General features: G+C 43.9%; 1 protein-coding gene across 1 annotated transcript in view; it reads left to right on the top strand.

Annotated features, from left to right (window-relative positions):
- Nucleotides 1–138: 138 nt before the first annotated feature.
- The window catches only part of skap1 (src kinase associated phosphoprotein 1), a 30,589-nt gene continuing 9,987 nt past the window's right edge, over nucleotides 139–20,740 (top strand). The window contains exons 1-9 of the mRNA XM_041963217.1: nucleotides 139–369; nucleotides 1,634–1,739; nucleotides 2,301–2,326; nucleotides 2,508–2,624; nucleotides 15,563–15,643; nucleotides 15,779–15,862; nucleotides 15,942–16,066; nucleotides 17,258–17,321; nucleotides 19,117–19,314. Of these exons, the coding sequence (XP_041819151.1) occupies nucleotides 330–369; nucleotides 1,634–1,739; nucleotides 2,301–2,326; nucleotides 2,508–2,624; nucleotides 15,563–15,643; nucleotides 15,779–15,862; nucleotides 15,942–16,066; nucleotides 17,258–17,321; nucleotides 19,117–19,314 (841 nt within the window). The 5' untranslated portion in view covers nucleotides 139–329. The remainder of the gene's footprint in view (nucleotides 370–1,633; nucleotides 1,740–2,300; nucleotides 2,327–2,507; nucleotides 2,625–15,562; nucleotides 15,644–15,778; nucleotides 15,863–15,941; nucleotides 16,067–17,257; nucleotides 17,322–19,116; nucleotides 19,315–20,740) is intronic.

Genomic DNA, 20,740 nt, shown 5'->3' with positions numbered 1-20,740 from the left:
ATGACAAACCTTGTCATCAGGCTCAACTGTGAAACTGGAGTGCAGAGGAAGTTGTCATATTTGCAACCGCTCCACCCCATTTTGTGCAAATCTAGATGCATGCACGGAAGTTAGGTTTCAGAACAAGAGGACGGGGGTGGTTAGATGCTGTGCCAGTTGGTCTGTGAGTGTGTGCCTGGTGCATGTTCCTGTCATGGAGCCTTGACAGCATGATAGAGACTTTGTGTACATAGGCTGCATTGTGGAGCACAAACCGTGTGAAGGCCTCAGAAAAAGTCTGACGAGTCAGGGAACCAAAGTGTCTCGAGTTGGACAGGTGAAAACCAGGGATGGGGACAATCCCGAATGACATTAGGAGGCTTTTGGATGGTAATGTCTTGATTTTTTTACCCTTAATAATGCTTGTTTTAAACAGTATAGTTTTACATTCACATCCTGTCATTGAAGAACAGTCTAACTGTGGAAATATGATGAAAGCGACGAGTTTATCACAACAAAATGTACAAGTGATGTGATTCTGCTCCTTGTCAACACAGAACTTTAAGTGACAACCTTTGGAATTACATTATGTCACATCCTTCTTTTTATTCTTTACTTTATTGCTCAGAAAATTCTCACACCTGCTGTTACCTCTAGTTGTACAAACAAAAGCATAAAAAACATCATATTTCTCGACCTGTGAGATAAACTGTTCCGAACAGGGTGCCACCATGGCATTTACTACATTTGCATGTACTGCTAGGCCATTAAACAGTGCCTTTGGAGGAACATTTGCATATGTCAGTCGGTTTGTGTAATATGGGAGCGAGGACATAAAGAAATTGAATCAGATAAGTGATGTGGGCCAACCTGTTCCACCAGCATTGGTCTGGCTTTACTGGGTAATATTTCTACCACTTAAAATTAAGTTTACTGTTCAGTTCAATAACACGGTGAAAGAAAATATGAATCATAATGAATTCCTTTCTACAGATATATGAAAATATGATATCTTATCTCCCAGTCTTTGGATTTCATTTTCACAGGTCACACAAAGAGCAGTTTAATGTTTTTAAGCCCTGGAGAAGCAACGCAAGAGTGAAACTAAGCAGTTTGAATACTTCAGTCGTCATTATAGAACAAAGGCTGGAATACTTAAAGACTTTATACCATTAATTAGCATCAGCGAGACTTCACTCATGTATTTTATGGGCTTCCTTTTGAATGATATGTACCGTACAGACAGTGGGCACCAAAACATAAAGCTATACTCATAAAGCAGCATAAATCACTGACTTGAGACCTGTGAAAATGAAACCAGCATCTGATCCAAAGTGGATTAAACGATCACGTATGTGTACATAGAAACAAGTTGTGATGAATACTGAGGGTTTTTGTGTTTGGATGTGTTGTATTGTACATGTGTACAGTGTGTGTTCATAAAATGACAACACAGCTTTCAAAGATGAAACAGCAGTTTGAAGTAATACAAATACAAATGATGACAGTTCTGTCTCCTACGAACATTATAAACCTGATCATATAAAGTTCTCGTGTTTCAGGAACAGTATTAGTGCTTTCTTTCTTCAAAGTTTGCGTCCCTTAAAAAACACGTCATGAACGCCATGTTTACGGTGTTTTCTGTTCTCTTCAGACTGTGAGCTGTTCGTTTCAGAGATCCTTCAGGATGAGGACCTCAGTGAAAATGCCCAAGAGACACGAAAAGTCTTACTGAATAACTTCAGGGTCGTCCATGTAAGGTAGGATTTTACCTGAGAAACAGCATTAAATCAGTGTTTTGCAAGAGAAACTGAAAGATACTTTACCAGCAAAGTGTCACAATGTAATTTCGTGACACCATTATCTTAGTTTTGCTGTTAATACCACAGAAGAGCCTTAATTGTTGCTGTAATTGCGTTAAACACAGTTTGCAAATTACATTTGAAAGAGCTCATTTAGTCTAATGGTGTCACCTTCACGACTTCATTCTTGCTCTTATTTATTGGTATTAAAAGTTTTGCAAGATCGCATAGAATAATCTGTTTTGATCAGGATATTTAAATTTTAATGTGATATATTTTACAAGCATGATGAAGAGTCCATGAAGGCAAAAAGCTGAACTCTTGTGTGACGTGCAGTAGTTTAGTCCGGAAACAGCTCCACTGGTGTTGCCTGCAGTGCAGCAGTGTGGTTTTGTGGTCTTCTGTGCAGGAAACAATTACTGAATTTCAGGGGTAATACTGGAGCAGCGCTGTCAGAAAAAAGTGCAGAAAACAGTTCAGTGCTGATGATTTTGATGTATGCTTATTTTGATTTTACAGAAACCCTCAAGAATTCCCCTTTCCATGTAAGTAAAATGACCTTAAATCATCAAAGCATCACATGCTGACTGCTCAGTGTTTCAGCTGTGTGTGTATATCTGTTAGTGACAGTCTGTTCTTACTTGATCCCCCCCCTCACATTTACTTTGTCTCTCTCTATATCACACACGTCTTGACACATTTTCACGAACACATACACACACTCAGCGGACTACAGGGAAGAAGACGGGTCTGATGACAACCGCAGCTCCAGTCTGGGTCGCTCTGCCCAATCGGACGAGGCCTCGTTAGCCTCTGACAACCAGGATGACGGAGCCCTCGAGTGTAAGTTCACAATAATCCTGATTCTGTTTGCGCAGTGCAGAGATCTGAGCTCAAAAAGGCCGTCAGTTAAAAAAACAAAGGGAAAAATGTTGATTTTGAGCAGCAGATGCTAGTCCAGGTTAGCTTTAAGCTCATGCCATCAAGGACAATGCAGTGAAATCCAAGCTCTAATAACAAAACGTACACGTCTGTATTATCTGTGTGGACATGTGTTTCCACTGAGGCTACAGTGTGTGAGGAATTCTGCACCAACAAAGGAAGAGGTAAAAAGGAGGAGTCACTGTCTCAGGAGACAATGCGGTGCTCCTCTGAGAAAACTAAACAAATGCAGTTTTGACACACTACCCCCACCAGCACACCTACACCTCACCACAGGAAGTGCAGTCAGACCCTTCTGCTGCATATTGTTGCTCTCCCTCTTAATTTGAAAAAACAGAGCACATCTGTGACCCCCCCCCCCCCCCCCCCCCCCCCCTCCTCACTGGCCTCCTACCTTGCTGCCTAGCTCCGGTGACATCAGTGACTCCTCCCTCTCCTTTCCCTCCTGGTTACTGTGCAGGTACACTGTCCTGATGCTAGAGAAAAGGGGGCTGCTGGCTCACAAAGGCCCGATTGGGGACCTAGAGCTCCCTCCAGTGGCAAATCGTCCTCTCCTGCTCAGTCCCCTCGAGCTGCATGTGTGGACTGTAGGAAGCGTGGGGGCGGCCCACACAGAGAAGAGGCTCTGTAGCTGCAGGCTAACGCAGTGATTGATTGACCCCGAGTCCCTCTATTCTTTCACAACCGGGTTTGAAATACAACACTGTACCTGAGGGGCCGTGTGTGTTCCATCCCTCTCTCCCTTTATCAATCTTATTCTCTATCTTCCTTTCTCAGACTTGCCCTCCCTCCCGTTCAGACTTTTTGTATTTCTGACTCTATGCGCCAGCTAATAGCCCTTGACGTGACAAGCCTCAGGTGGGCATTATTGACTGGGCTGCCTCGTCTCTGCCCTGCGCCTGCTGAAACTGGAATCATTTGGAATTTCCCAGTCAGAAAAAGAGAATATGTTGTCGCCGTTTTAACGCCAGCTGGATGCAGTCAAGAACGATCGTATTTGGAAATGGCTTAATGAACTCTTCCGTCCTCTGCCCACAGAAGAGTTACCGCCATCTTTCTCCACAACTTTGGAAAAATAGAGTAAACAAATCACGGCAGATGGTGGGAAGACAGACCGCAAGACAATGATAATTCATTTTTCAGAATTGTTCATTTCAGATTAAACAAGGCGAGATTTCCTCGGGGAAACAAACAAAATCAAACTATAAAATGCTTAAAAAATTTCCCTCACGGCTTTAATGGTAACACGCCCAACTACAAACTACGCCGTCTGTTACTGCGGATGTGATCGTTGTTAAAGCTCAAACATTGTGTCACGCCGTTGTTGGTGTTAAATGTGAGAAATAGCCAATTATGCAGCACTGCCACAATCCTTTCTTTCCTTTCATTTGCATTTTCGCTTTGAATATCGACAAGTAATGTCCCGACACTAAACAACGACACTTACAAAAACACACATTTTATCGTTGGATCAATAATCATAACGTTTGGTTCTGGAAGGAACATCCGTGTGTTTTTGTTGCTGGGAGACGGCGACCGCGTTAGCGAAGTGAATGGCCTGTGTCCTCAGTGAAAGGGCATGTGGAGTTCAGAGTTCATTCTCTGTTCACTGCCAGTTGAAAGAAACGGCTCACATGTTTCTGCCGGCCGTCCTGTTTCAATGGAAGAGGGAGGGTTTGTGGACAATAACGGCACGACCACTTAATGAAACCAGTGACTTTTTGGAGGAACAGTCATCCAGAGGGACGATTCAGGTTTATTTAAGTTTTCTTTTTCCTCACCTTTGTTGCAAATATGAATGATAATTTTGGGATTTGGTGAAAAGCACTTGGCTATAAGGAGGAGGTGGAAGATTGAGTTTTTTCCTCTTCAGTTTAATTGTATCATTTTATTTGAGCCTACTGTACACAATAGAGACTTTGTGACTTGGAGGATGTATTATCCGTGGTAATCGACTGCCTGCCTTCGCCGCTCTCTGTTCCCTAACCAGAGAGTGAGTGAGTGTGAAGTCGATGGCTGCTTTTACACGCAGGAGGAGCCTGCGCCGTTTGATTAGATGCGGTGGCCTGTTGTCTTCGGCGGACTGGGTGACACCAGATTTGTAATGGCTGACAGGAACAGATGGAGCCTCCATTGTTAGCCCGGGTGTCTGCATGGTAATGTGAACTGAGTTTCACCCGCCGACCGCACCGGTGACCTGACCGCGCCTTCATCCTCGCCCCAGCCTCGTCTGTCCCCTTTAGCGCCATCCACCCCGCTCTCTCTGCGCCATTTGGGGCTCACACACATTTTCAGGATATGTGTTTCACACACTCTGTGCCATTCCGGCACATTTTGCTATATTAATAAAAACATGCAGAAAATATCTCCCTCTGGCGTGAAGAACAAATGTACAAATAGACCCCACGGGACGGCCGGTGATGCGGGGCTTTTAGCCCCGTCGTGCTGTTTGCAGGTCAAGTTTACGAAGTTTAAATGGCCTGTTTGTTTTCCTTTGATTGGGGGAGCACCGCTGTGCGCTCGGGGATGTTTGCTGGGAAGCTGCAGTGATGACAGAGCGCTGCAGAAAGAGCTTTGTTTCAGGAGGCGTGCAGAAAAGATGACGCCTTTGATCTGTCTCCCTCTTCTTCTTTCTTCTCAGCCTGTATTTGCTCAGGTGTGGATGTAATGTACACGTTATTTTCTGCCATACTGACGTCAGGGATTATAGAATTCAAAAGGGTCGACAAACAAACACCAATCACAGTCTGATGATTTACTGTCTTTGATCTGGCCGATATTATCTAATCCTTTACATTTATATGAAATGTCTTGGTCTGTAGTCAGGCAGGGCTGCAGCTCGCGATTATTCTGTGGATTATTTTCTTGATTAATCAAACGTTTGGTCTGTGAAATGTCCCCGAAGATTTTCGGTTCACTGTCACACTAGACAAAGAAAAGCTGCAGATCCTCACGGCGAGAAGCTGGAACTAATGAACATCGTATTTTAGCCTGAAAAACAGCTTCACCGATGAATCAGTTTTTCGATGTAGCTCTAAAGGCAGCTGTGTTCTGTTCTGGAGACCTGAAGAATGCAGGAATGTGACTCCTGTCAGTGAGGCCCAATTTCCTGAACTAATTATTCAGGAAGGATAACCAATTTGAAGTTATGTCTCGCTGTGGCTGTTTCTCATTTGAATACAAGGAGCCGATGCACAGTAACAACATTATTACTCGGTGCTGCTGAATAGAAGATTAAAGCTAAGTTTTGTCATTTTGGCTGAAGCTTGAAAAAGCTGAAGTACTTTTGAAGGTGCATGCTGGGTCTCTTGGCGGGTGAAAAAGGAAAAATGATACCAGCTGACGGATTGATGCTCCGTTCAGGGAGTAATCAGCGATGTTTAAGGCGCCATGTGACTCTTGTCTGTGTTTGAAGTCTAATTAAGTCATGGAGAAAGAGAAAGCTTCGAGAGACAGACAGAAATGTTGAAACGTTGCATAGCATTTCCAGGTAGCCTCAGGTAGCCTCAGGTTGCTGTCTTGTATGCAGCACCTGGACAGTATTTTGGGTGTGCATAGATGACCTCCTCACAGGTTTGCTGGCCTGTGGTCATGCTGTCTGCCCACATACTGAACCTTTGACCTTTGCCTCTTGCTTGGCCCACCTGCGACCTGTCTGCACTCAGTTAGAGCGGTGTGAAGATCGGCCTTCCCGTCACAGGATGCCCATCGCTCACAAAGTTTCTTTGGACACGTCTACTGTATCCATCCGTCAGAATATCTGCCTGGAGATTAATTTTTCACGGCATTCATCGGCGTATGGATTTTGTGACATTTAGATAGCGGCGGCTGGTTTGCAAGGAAGCGAGGAATATGTTAATGACCTCCACTCTTCCTCATTCTCCTTCACTCTCCTTTCCTCTCTGCCTGTGTGCTTTTCTAGAAACACACACACACACACACACACACCACGAGGCAGGAGCAGGCTCTGTGCATCGCTGCGACTGCTTGCCACCAGGGTTCAAAAGTTCACACTATTCCCCGAGGGCTACTGTGCTGCTGCAGATGCTGATAGTCTTTTCTTTCCCCTCTCTCTCTCTCTCTCTCTCTCTCTCTGTCTCTGTCTCTGTCTCTCTCTCTCTCTCTGTCTCTCTCTCTCTCTCTCTCTCTCTCTCTCTCTCTCTCTCTCTCTCTCTCTCTCTCTCTCTCTCTCTGCCTCGCTGTTTACACTATTAATCTTGTACACTCTCTCTCACACACTCACTCACGCCGCCTGGCAAGAAGAGAGCGGCTTGAAGGGGGGATTTGGACGTATTTAACCGAAGGGCATCCATCACTCTCATCTGCAGCTTCGCCCCCACCAAAAGCCACGCCGTGTAGTTTCTGCATCTTCCCGATTTGTAAGCCCTCTGATGCAGCTCTCCCCTCATTTGCTTTGTTTTATTGTTGCGTTGCATATAATCACATCCCTCCGCTGCCTCTGGTGTAGCGCCGCGCTGAAACCCAGGGAAAACAGGCGAAGGTAAATGTGCAGCAGTCCATCTGTAAAGAGGCACATAGGCAGAATGCAAAGTGGGAAGCTGGGGCAGGGTGGCTCCTAATCTCCCCCAGAGCTGTCAATGTCACAGACAAATAGCAAAACTATCAGATGCAGCGGGTTCACCCAGAGGTTAGCGTTCCCAGGTACCTCCTGCATTCACTCCCTCTCTTTCTCCCCCTGCCTTGCAAATGAGAATTTGATTTTGCCCTCCACTGGAATCCATTTCTGGAGATGAATGAAGTTTCAATGCCAAGCCCAGGTGGCCCCGCTGATTTCTTAGGGAAATAAATGGAGATGGGAGAGATGTGTTGGCCTGTACACAGACAGTGACACGACGGCTCCCGGTGCCTCTGGGATCCCTCTGTTTAATTGTTGCTGTAATGTAGCACTTTAAGGTCATTAACATGCCCTTGTGGAGTTATTCGAGGATGTTGAGGATGCATTCCTCTTTACGCCGGGATCTCCGCTCGGCTGGAAGGAGTCAGCGCTGTGTGTGTGTGTGTGCCAAGTGGGACAAGGCTGCCGTGGGGTGGTGTGGTGGTGGAAGATTGCTTATCTACAAAGGGAATTTTTACCATTGATTCAAAGTGGCCCATGCAGTAAGTTAGCTTATCTAAAAAGGAAAAACCAGTGGATTGAGAAAACATTTAACACTAAAGGAACTTTGTCCAATAGAAAAACTGTAGTTAGTTGTGTTCAAACAAAGCAGTTTTGTGTTTGGATGATTAACTTAAAAATATAAATTCCTAACAGCACTGATCCCAATGAAAGTGAAATACCAGACTTAGATAAACGTGGTGAAATGATTGATTTTTAAATTTCGGAGGTCATGTGGTAAAACGGTGAAAGTGTGCAAACATGAAAAAACTTCATTAAATGATCATCATCTGCGCTGTTTTATGTTGCTTTATATTTTATTGTCACAAACTCAGTTTAAAATGACTTCTGCAGCCGTTACTGTCACAGAGGTGGATTTACGGTTCCCTCTGAGTGAAACGCTGCAGAACAGATTTGTTTTTTCTGGTTTATTTACATAATTTATTTTTACAAATAAAAAAGATTTTAAAAAAATTATTACAAAAAAGTTGAATATTTGAAAAATCCTAATTAATTGTTATTCGATTTTCTTTTTTTAGTAAATGTTAACTGGTCATATCTAAAAAAAATCTAATACTACATTTTATAGGTTTTATACAATATTAACATTATTTATTTGGTTGAAGCTATTTTGAAACTTCCTGTTAAAAAAAAAAAAGGAAAACAAAAAAACACATTTTCATTATTTCCAAAAAGGCCAAATGAATGAATTCTTCAGCCTTTACTCACACTGTTTTATGAAAGACTGAATGGAAACCTGCTAAAAATGTCAGTATATAATCAGTATGTCACAGTATTTATTTGCTGACAAATTAAATTTAAAACAGCAAAACTTTTGATTTTAATGGGAAAAATTTGCCCAAGTAAATAATCCTGTTTTTATGATTTGTTTATGTAAACTGGTATTTTTATTTGTATGAGTCCAAATAAGTTAAAAAGTCTATTATTTAGTCCACGGTAAAATAATTGTAATAAATATGTTAATTTGGAGTAAAACCACCTGCATCAGATTTAATAAGACACTGATTTTGAGGAGCGTTTGGCCTTATTTTCCTCCACAGAATACATTTTGTGTCACACCTGTTGCCCAGCGACCGCGGCTGCTGATTTATGAAAGGAGTCAAAGAACGATCCCATCACGTTGTTGTTTATTGGCACAATATGTAATAGCAGTGACTATAAAATAAGAGCAATTATATAAAAAGGTAATAGACATGAGGTATTACTCAGAAAGCACAGCGCAATAACACGGATCTCGCAAACATATTTACTTACCATTATTGCTAAAATTATATTTAAGTCATTTTAGTGGAAATAACTGAAGCCTTTTAAAGTTGCAATAACTGTACATTGAGCGGGCGAGTGTGTTGATTTTCTCTGAGTGTTTTTCCCTCCAGGCTCTGTCGTTGACTGCGTTATATCCCGTTTTTATCACAGATATGCAGGCTCTCCTGTGGGCCCCAACTCCTCCATTGTTGGTATTTATATTCTTACCACTGTTTTTTTCTCTCTCTCTGTGTGTGTGTCGGTGAAGCAGCTGAAAACCATCCCCAGCGATTAGAGGATCATTGTATCTGCAGTTAAACATTTGAATAGTGGTAGTAAATCTAGAAAAGGGAAATTCAGGGTCGCTGTATACGCTGCTTATGGCTGCCCAGGGGGAAGCCGATGTCACATAGTAAATTTAGCCCCTTAGTGTCTTTACAGTGGCCGGCCTGAGACGTTCGAGTGTAGGAACGAGGCAGAGCCTAGAATGACTTGACATCTATTCCTGTGCAGAGACGCACGCAGTTTTTTATTTCAAACCAAGTTGGACCATAAAAGAGAGAAACAGCAGATATGTTGGCATAACTGAATTTCCAGAAACCAAATTATTTAAGAAAGTCAAAGCTGTGATATAAAATATTTACCTGATCATTCGTGTGTAGATTAAAGTTTTTGTTTCGTTCTGCTTTTCTCAGTCGTGAAGCTTTTCTCTCAAGATGTGTCGTCTAACCTAACTGACATCCTTGATCCCTCCCCAAAAAAAAAAAACCCTTAATCACTCCAGCATACCTTCCTGGTCCCATTAAACATTATTAGACAACGATACAGGCACCATGCAGCCTGATATAATGCGCTGCATGTTTTCTTTGGTTCAAACACATGCATTAGGAGGTTCTAAACACAGTTTATGTATTGATGACTGAAGTCCTAATCGAATCAGGGGGAGGAGAAGAGGGCAGGGAAGACATTCTGCCCTTAACCTCAGTGCCTCTCAGTCTCTCTCCTCCCTTTTGACGGCCGCCTCGCTGGAGGGACGCGCAGCAGAGGCCTTCCGCTGTAATGAGGAAAAATGCATCAATTTAGCTCGGCCTGGGCGTAGATGGAGCGGCGGGTGGGTGAAGGTGCACCGAGTGAATCCTTTTTCCTAATCAAGGACAGTATCGAAGAGGATTGCGGTCTCGCTCGCTTCGTCTGTAGAGTCAGCAGCATTCCTCCCTGCAGCCCCCTCAGGGCCGGGGAGCCTCTCTCTGCCTTCTGTTTCACCTCATCAGCAGGGTTCACGTGGGGGTCAGGTCCTGCCCCCTGATGCTGCATTCAGTGCAATACCTCTTGCAGGGAAAGGCTCTGTGAAAGCCCCCGTGCTCAAGGACTAAGTGCAGGAGAAAGAAAACATATGATAACTCTGATTTTGATTCGTACCTGTGCTGTGAGGGGGGGTCACCTCTTCTACATCCCCTAAATACACTGGATTATTATTTTTATTACTATCATTGTCCCATGAATTATTATTATCTCTCCCATGAAGTGGACACTGCTGACTGATGTAGATTTTGCTGCCAGTGTGTCGAGGCTTTCTCTGTTTCTCTGGATTAAAAAGTAGATTCTCTCTTTCTTTAGTTACTTTATTTATTTACCTGCGAGGGACTGAACACATTAAATATTATTTAAGATAAGATAAGATAGACTTTATTAATCCCCAGCTGGGGACTTTCTGCCACATTTAGGCAAGAGGATCATGTTCATCCTCAGTCCAAACAAACGAGCAGGCTGACACGATGTTTTAATGGATCCATTGATAAAGAATATTAATAAGAAACCATTTGGATAATTGCTGTGAGGCATTTTTTTATGTAAATATACAAAAATACACTAATGACAGCTTCTCAAATGTAAGAATTTCCTAATTTTCATAGTTTATTACAATAGAAACTTTTTATGTGTGTGTTTTTTGTATTTCTGCTTCATTTGATGTTGCTACAGCGAGAGACGGGAAAGGCAGGAGAGCAACAAAGGGCTCCGTTCAGCAGGTCAGCTGCCGGGCGCCACCATGGTACTAAAGTTTATTTCTATGGGGTTGGACTGTTGGTTGATAAAAACAAGCTGTCTGAGTATGTCAGCTTGTGAATCAGGAGCCAGCGATGCCATTTTTACTGTTTTATGACATTTTATAGAACAAACAATCAATAAAATGCAAAAAACTGTTGGGTGCAATGTACAATGAACATCATATAGTAGAATACAACATAAAAGGCGTTTCAGACATGACATGTCACCTAATGTTACACCTAATGTTACAAATGACCACAAATATATGGTTTAACCCTACAAGCACAGAGGACTGCAGAAACATAGACTAATACTCAGACTGCACAACACACACACACACACACACACTAAAAAAGAATAGAGGAGGCACATGAAACGACCAGTATTTGAAAACTCTGCTTTTGTCAAACCTCATAAATTACAGCTCCTCCATAGACATTATATCTCGTCACATACAGCAGACGTCTGCATGACTTTAGGCTGCACCTTTATATACAAAGCATAAAAAATAACTAGATAAAAAAATAAAGAGGAAGAAGGACGGTAAAAACTGTTAGGAGTCAGATTTGTTTTCTCCCAGTCTTTCTCATGTAACTGGCTCACTCTGTTGTAGCTGGGGAGGGGTGCAGTAGTGGTTCCAGCCTGTGGAAGTACATGTCCCCCTGCTGAGAGCGAAGCTTGCCCGTGCTGTCACTCCTCTCTGCCTTCCTGCCATCTGAAAGAAACGATGCCAAAGCGACCGCTTGCTTTCCATCTTCTGCAGCAGCGTCAACATCTGCAGAGCGTTTTTGTGTTTTCATAACATCTCTGTTGCATTATGGCCGCCGTTAGATCTAATGTAACGTATTAGTCCTCCCACCCAACCATTTCCCTCCGTTTTGATTCACTTTCTATCCAGCCTTTGATTGACTTTCAGCCTAAGTAAAGTGGATTTTAATGAGAGAATACATTAACTCCCTCTGGTCATGCTAGCATAAATCAGCCTTTTCTTGCGGGATCAACTGCTGAGCTCATAACACCATGCTGCGAGAGTGTGAATAACCAAATGAGAGATGGCGGCTGTGGCAAACCGCTGGCAGCTCAGATGCATTGTTGTGTATGCCCCCCGAGTTTAAAACAAGTTCAGGAAGGCAACAGAACGGAGCACTTATCAGCACACGGGTCGGCTTGCTTATGCTAATGGTCCTTTGTCATCAGGATCAATTAAACGCATATCTCTGGTCAATTTCTATTGATTATTTCCTTCCATTTGGAAATGGGTCGACTTGTATCTTTTCTCGCTGATGACCGCTGAGAGCCGTTAAAATCAGTTAGCGTGGCTTGTAGCAACTCCTCACCTTGATTTACCAAACACGTGATGCTCCTCTAACATCACATCTATCTGCTTCTCTTTGTTGGTAATTACACTCAGCTAAATAGGTTATGCTGAAATATCAATAAATTGCCATCAAATTAATGTCAATACCAAAGCTGTGGATGGTGCTAATTAAAACGCAAAAGGGATGAAAATGAAGTCATGGCATTGCCCTGAATAATTGATAACGCAATTTATGATTTTTATGAAAGAGTGCCGTCTGTCTGCGATTTTGATGAGGCCTTAATTAGATGCATTAATGTGTCTCTCTGTGCCTGTAGTCATGCTCAAAACTCAAACACCATGATGATTGTTGGGGTTTTTTAACGCCCTAAATTACACATTTTCAAATAACATTACCTCTGAATATCCACTTAAAATTGCATGGGTCCCAGAGAGGTGTTAGTGTGTGATTTTCATTAAATGCGGCTTTGTTAACTCTGGACCAATCAGATCGGGCTTTTGTTTAGGGTGGGATCAGGCAGCATGAAGCAGCGTGATGCGTTTAGGTTGTGCTGCTACCCTGTGGAAGAATCTAGAACTATTGTGCACGCGTTTCTGTTTTCACTAAAGTCCGTGTTTGCAGTATTTGAGAGACGTCCAGAGCAGGACAGTGAAGTGAGGTCAGGTCACCCCCCCGTTGAAGTGTTCAACATGCATGAATGTGTAATGTTTATTGACTGAAGCGGATCAGAGTGATCCCATGTTGATTTTGCACCTCCTCATCTATTAACCGGGCTCGACCTTTGAGATAAATGAAGAGCGAGGGAAGCAGACGGATGAGGGGATTAGAAGTGGGCCGCAACAGGGAAGCAGGCCCGGGAAAAAAATGGAAGGACTGGCGGCGGATAGATGAGGTGGGGGAGCGTAATGACCGCTGTTTGTTATGATGTACTGAATCAGGTTCTCTTTGACAAAACAGTCCTTAGCACCTCTGTATTTATAGTGTCAGCGGTCAGTCCATCCACAAAGGCAGGCTGATGATATGTGAGCGTGTTAGTGCAGTGAGGTGTCTGAGGCTCTGCTCTGGAATGACCCGCTCATCTGTCAGCTCCACGAGCCGAAGCGCTGCCGGGTTATCGGATCACGGGCTGGACGGTTGGGAACTTAAATCTCTGAAATGTTTGGCAAGCAAAAAGCCAATATCACCTTTATTTCGCTCTCTAGATCAAAGTTATTCGGACAGCGGCGCTGGGAATAGACTGGAAACACAGCTCTCAGTGCGAGGATCATGTGGTCGGAGCGGACGTTCCACCAGGAAGCTTTTCATCGCTGATCTGTGTGAGCTCGTCTGATGTTGGGGGTGCTCTTTGTTTAAGCAGAGGATCCAGTTGTTTGGTTTTTCCCAGCAGTTAAACAGGTCCGTTCTGAGAGGGATGGACTCCAGGCATTCCCCCTGTCAGCAGCGGTCTGCGTGGGGTTCACACGGACGAGTGTAAACGCTCTTTAAACTGTTCCTGTGTTTCAGGCTAAAAAGGCGGCTCCTGCTCTCCCTTTGCTTTGCTCCCTACAAGCCTAATGCCTGTTGACTGATGAACTCAGAGGAAGCTTAGCTTTGTTTTTGACACATGGAAAAGCCAGGTACTCCTGCTGAAGCACAGGGCGGAAGGCGACCCTTGAGGCTGAGCAGGGGTCAGCTTTACAACTTCCTTACTAATGGCCGAAGGACAGACAATAGGTCTCGTTAGAGGTTCAAAACTAAATTGAACATGGACCAGCTGGTTAGAGCCGCTTCTCTCGGGGCATTCTGGTGGTCAAGTGGTCGAGTCGAATCCCGTATAACTACTTTATAATGATTCCAGTTAGATTTTAGCTGGTCTGAAAAGGTGAAAATACCAAAAAAGTCATCTCACACAGTAACTAGCCCCCCCTAAAACTCTGCTCCAACCCTCCCTCCCAGCATATTTTAAAAGTGGAGCTGAGGAGTGTTCCTGTGGGGGTTCTTGTGTTGTCGAGTGGTGGCTGCTCTCCTGGTGTGAGTCTGTGGGAGAGTCTATCGCCACATTGTCTGTTGTGGTGAACTTCACCGTTGACCCTAAATATCTTGTTGAGCTCTGAATTGAGTGCAGGTATCAGTGGGCTCTGTGTCATGTTTACTGCCACGTGTGTTCGATGGCGTTTTTTCAGGCTTGCTAATGCAGATGCTACCAGCAGCTGCTGCGAGGCAGAAACTGGGGGCCGCAGTGAGCCGCAGTCTGCTTTTTATACTCGGTGCAGCAGCTTACAAAGAAAATAGACCTCAGAGTCGGGCCTTTATGTCAGGATTAGGAAGGGGCAAGAGAATAGAGAAAGACAAATGCTAATTTTGAGTAGACAAAAATCAGTTTTTGAGCACAATATGTGTTTTATTTATTTATTGTTTTATTTGAACTCGATATTCCAGCAGTCTGTCATGTGTACAGTGAAAAATAATTTCTCTGTGAAACTGCTTGTTTCCAGGAACAACAGTCTAAACACTATGTGAACTGCATGGTGCATCCTCTGAAGTGTCCTCTCATGATTAAAATTTGACTTTGCAAATTGAAGAGAGTTGTTTGAATTTCCACAGGAAGCTCGCTCACATTAAAAGTGCAGCGTGAGCAGATGAATGGACCGCAGTGCTCAGCAGCACTGTAAATGTATTGATCCCAGTTTCCTAAAGCCGAGCAGGGACGTATTTGATCCACACACACACACCCAGACTTTATATTCATGGTGTGTGTGTGTACGCGCGTGTGTGTGTGTGTGCGTGCGTGCGTGCGTGCGTGCGTGCGTGCGTGCGTTCGTGCGTGTCTTGCCTCAGGAATGAAGACCGTTTTAAGTGCAGCTTATTAGGAGTTGGTGCCGAAACTATTCCAATAACAAATTAAGCTTTTTAACTCATTTATCAAGAAAAAACCCAAATGTTCTCTGATTCTGCTCCTCAGATGTGAGGATTTGCTGCCGTCTCTCTTGTATTATATGTTGAATATCTTTGGGGTTGGAAGGAGAAGGCACGTTGTACTCTGGGAAATTGTGATGGCAGTTTTTCACAGCTTCCTCACTTCTTACAGACAGATTACCTGCTTTTGTTCTCAGACTTTGGTGACATCCCCCCCGTGCCAGCCCAGGACATCATCAACACCTTAAAGCAAGGCTACTTGGAGAAGAAACGAAAAGGTACCGCAGCATCTAGATACCCTGAGTCAAGTGCTTGTTTTAGTTATTTGGGATGCTAGACGGGTGGTGTCGACTACATCAGGGCGGTTTTAATGTCTGCAAAATACTCAGTAAACGGCACACCTCTTTCTCTAGATCACAGCTTCTTCGGCTCAGAGTGGCAAAAGAGATGGTGTGTCCTGAACAACCTCATCTTCTACTACTTCGGGAGTGAAAAAGGTTAGTGTGAACTAGCAGCACGCAGAAACGTTACAGGTTCATGAACACAGCGTGCTGCAGCATGTGCTCCTCTCTGCAGATAAACAGCAGAAGGGTTCCTTCTATATCAGCGACTACAGTGTGCAGCTGGTGACCAACCTGAGGAAGGACTCCAAAAAAAACGCCTGCTTTGAGCTCTTCGCCCCTGGACGCCGTTCCTTCCAGGTCGGTTTCACCACAACCAGCCTGTGCTGACGAACTAAAAGAATTCAATAAAGGAGTTTGTTTTCATAGATGTTACTGTAGAAAGACTTTTTCAGGCTGATGGAGTGTCTTTATGTTAAAATAACCCTTTTTACCAGCAGAAATATAAATAAAATTTAAATTACAACTCAACCAAAACATCAGCTGATTGAAGCTCATGTGGAGATTGTGCTTTCTCTGCATATGTGGCCCAATAAGTCAGAATAAATGGCAGCACATTAATGGTGAACGTAAGTTTGAGGTCTCCATTACATAGTTGGTGGTGTGGAGAGCACCTGCAGGTACAGAATGTGTCCTGGTCACAGATCTTTAAAAAATGAATTTAATGGCTCCTTATTCATCATGTGATTAGATCTGAAATAATTAGTCGATAATGGATTAGCTGATCAACTGTTTAGACAATCAATTAAATGTTTAATTGACATTTTTGAAAGATGAACTGGTTGAGGCATTTCAAATGTGAAGTCCTCTATTTTTATCTATATTTATTTATTTTCTTTTCTCGTCTACCTCCTCTGTGTCCGTCTGTCTGTCACCTGCCAAAGGACTACGTATGTAAATTAGCAGGCTTGCTAACTCCGACACATTAACACATGTACTCACATACTGATGCTCATTAATGTGTGCTGCCCCTTTCACATAAATGAATAAATAAATAAATGCTTTGTGATTAGGATTTTCCTGATACTTTATAATCTAAATAATTCATTGATTAACTGAGAAATAAATCATTAGATGAAAATGAAAATAATTGAAATAATTGTTTTTTGGGGCCTTATATGTCATTATGTTTAGATAAATAAATATTTGGCTATTTATCATTATTTAACTCTCAAATCTTTATATTGTCTTCAAAAATCCAGCATCAGTCAGACTTAAATGTAAATCCATCAAACGTTTTATTCATGTCTGAATGAAGCATTAAATGCACTAAGAGTTTATATGTCTTAATTAAATATTTTAGAGACAGATGGTCTGACGTCTGATCATTTCACAGCCATTACAGCAGGGACACTTTCTATTTGCTCTTCTTCTTTCTAATTAGATCGCTAAGGCACCACAAAGATTAAAAATGGGGACCTGTATTTGTGGTTTAAAAGCCCCTTTAGGTGTGATGATAATCGCAGCGTTATTGTGGCTCCTTCCCTCCAGTTCACTGCCAACAGTCCTCAGGAGGCCGGGGAGTGGGTGGACCAAATCAAGATCGTCCTCAGAGGTGAGCAGGGCCATTTCTGTGGCCTTTTCTCTGCTGCAGAGCGTTTCTGCTGTATGGCTTCTCCTCAGGTTTCTCCCTTTCTTTTTTCTTTCTTGAGTCAAAGGTTTAAGGATGGGGGGTGTCACGTGTTCACATTGTAAAGCCCTGCAGACAAACGGATGTGAGGCTGTAGAAATAAGATTGACTTAAAACTGACTTTTTAAAAGCCACATAGGTCAACTGGAAAATACAGTTAAAGCAGTTTAAACCGTCCAACCTCCTTTGTTCTCAAAGTTTGCTCGTGTTTGTGGGGGGGCAGAAAGGTCAGAAGTGAAAGGGAGCCCTTTATCATCTCTGACTCCGATGAAAACCGGCCGATCCATCACGAAGACGAGCACGCGAGTCCTGAATCTCCTCATTCGATGTGTCACCCGCCATGTCATGTGCACCATCATGTAGCTCTAGTTCTTCTCCACCCCACCCCCCGCCACTCCTCCTCTAACCCTCCTACTGAATTCCAGCTTACAGGAAATTGATTGGTAGATGTTCTGGTTATCCTCCAGTGACATTGATTTCTGCTGGGCCGCCGGTGTACGGCGGAGGACCTGATACCCCGCGTTGCAGCGGCCAGTCGCCTGCAATGAGACGGCTCCTCCATCTGAGCGAGCAGTCGAGCCCCGTCTACTCTAAAATGGGCTCGGGCCGGCCCACTGATTTGCGGGAAGTAACAGACACTCTGCAGTTTGTCTTACTGCCTCCCAGCCCAGTTTTACTACAAACTGCAGTCTGATCCAGAACGTATAGATGATGATTTACCTGAGAACGAGGCTGGCTTCGGATTATTTTTACCATGTTGTATTTGATAGTGATGGCAGAGATACAGACAGGAAGAGTGCAAGCTGTGGTTGTATACTGTATAATGTGTCTTAAGGATTTCTTTTATGAAGCGCATTTCAAGCACAGATACAATTCAAAGTGCTTCACGTAGGCCAAGCAAAGCATGAGAATAGATTTCAAAAACAATAAGAAAATAAATTAAGAATTATATTTTCAAACTGAAGTGAAATAAAGAACAAAAGATTAAATCAACTCCAAATATAATAGACCAGTGCTGTGATCCCCAAAATGCAGCAGAGAGACCAATCAAAGGGGGGGGGGGGGGGGGGGGGGGCTTTGAGATTATCAGGGAGTTATGTCCATCTATGAGCAGCATTGCAGCTAAAAGCAGCTGTTTGGCTCTGACTGGAGGTTCTTCCTGAACATCTCAGGGCCAGACGGGGTGTTTTTTTTCTCCTGGGATGGTCGAGTAGTTTTTAAAACAGCGAGCCAACAGACAACCCGACATTCAGATGTTAATGATAAACAGAGATGCAGAGGATGGAGGGAGGGGGTCTGAGAGCCAAAGAGGAGTCCATCGACAGCAGTTGATGAGAGATGATTTAGTTCATTTGCTGGTTCTGACTTGATATAAATGTACATGAACTTTATTTAGGCTTGAAGCAGTTTGAAGACGTCAAGTCAAGTCGTCTTGGCCTCTGGGAAATTATAGCGGCCAGTTTTTACTGTTTCAGAATGAGTAATTAATTGCTTGATTAAAAAAATTAAAACCCATTGATGGATAGTGTAAATGATTGTTGTTTGCAGACCTCCACCCTACGCTGCTGCTGTTCGGCACGTGTCCTGCCTGTCGTGCAGTCCCGGCCGTTCCAGCATTTCTCTTACTTCACCCTTTAATGCATGTTTGTGTCTTTGTGCCACGCTGTGCTCCATCTTCACGCTAACGCCGCCCATCACGCTGTCTCCCCTTCCCTCGTAGATCTCAGCTCCGCCGTCATCCCCGTCGATGATGAAGAGGAGGAGGAAGAGGAGACCTATGATGACATTGAGGGGGTGACCGGCCCTCCCCCGCCTCGGCTCGGTGCCGCCCAGGCCCCTCCGAGCGGCAAATGGGGAGGAGGGCAGGAGACGGGGGAGGTCGACGAGGAGGAAGAGGATATCTATGAGGTGCTGCCAGGTATGAGGATGTGGTTACCTCGCATGCAGAGGCACACACACACACACACACACACACACACACACACACACACACACACACACACACACACACAAATAGACAGGAAGGCTGCACACACAAACTCTCATGATACTCAGTCAGACAGAGTCGCTCTGCCTCACACACACTCCAGCTCTGAGGGGTTTTTGCAACAAGAAATATTTGTGATGATCTCTCCTGGCTGTGATATTTGTGTTGCCAGGTGCCTCCCTATCACCACAGCACCCGCACGGATCACTCACGTTAAATCAAACAACACTAATGAGCTTGTCTGAGCTGAGGGGGCTGCCGCAGAGACGCGCGGGGCAGGAAGGGAAGATTCTCCGTACGCTGACTGGAGATCAGCTTTCTCTGCCGTCCCTCCTTATCTGCTGAGAAACAGTTATGTTGTTGAAGTCAGCGAGAGCCGTGCGGCTCCGAATGCTCTGTCATAGAATGTCCAATTAGCTAATGTTGCCAGGCAACAAATAGCCCACAATTCAATCCACTGAGCAGAGTTTTGGCTAAAATTGCCTAGCAACAGCAATTTAGTTGAAAGGAAGTAAAAACTGCATCTCTCAGGGCTTAAAATAGTTCTGGAGCTCTTAATGTCACATCTTTAATAGAAATTAGAGTTTGATTGAGAATGTTACGAGAGCCCAGAACAGTCCCTGCTGAGGGGGAGACAGTCCCACGTGTCAGGGTGGCTACAAGATCCCGAGAAGGACAAAAGGGGTGATCTGATCTTCTCAGGGCCGTCGTCCATCACTCGTTCTATTAAATAAGATACATCAAGATTCTGTTTCACTCAGTGAGTACATTACCTTTGCCAAAATCACTGGTGAGAGGGAAATCACTCTTCAGACTGTCACGCCGGCGTTCAAAGCCATCTGGGAAGAGGTACAGACCCTGACCACAGATGGCATATCGAATGACGGGCTCTTTCGTTCACTTTCTCACCCCTTCGCTTATCAATCATTCTGCGCCTCGCGTTGCTCACTTACATCTTCTGCACGGCGATTAGATACTGTTAAATTATTAGATTTTTGTGGTCGGTTTCATCGATCAGGACCGCACAGGACGTGGTCTTTGCAAAGGCTGGACTGGACTGATTTTGTCTGACTTCATTCATTGCTCACATGAATGTTTTAGATTACTTTGCAACAGTTGCTCAAGTTTTAGATTATTTTCCTAAAGTTGTTAACACACACCCTTGTCAGATACATCATGCGTGTGTTGTAGCCAAACTAGCGAAGAGGTGTCGAGCATCATTTTCTCTGAGACGATGCTCCCTCGGTTTTGTCGGAGCAGAACTCCGAGCGCGGCTCGGACGCAGGCGGATTGCAGAGCGATGGTGGTATCGGCTCTGGTGCTGATGACTGATTTTATTGAGTGGAAAATTAAATCA

This window comes from Chelmon rostratus, chromosome 21 (assembly GCF_017976325.1).
Source record: "Chelmon rostratus isolate fCheRos1 chromosome 21, fCheRos1.pri, whole genome shotgun sequence".
NCBI classification, from domain to species: domain Eukaryota; kingdom Metazoa; phylum Chordata; class Actinopteri; order Chaetodontiformes; family Chaetodontidae; genus Chelmon; species Chelmon rostratus.
The sequence above is the reverse complement of the archived record's forward strand: the minus strand, read 5'-3'. Positions and strand labels throughout refer to the sequence as shown.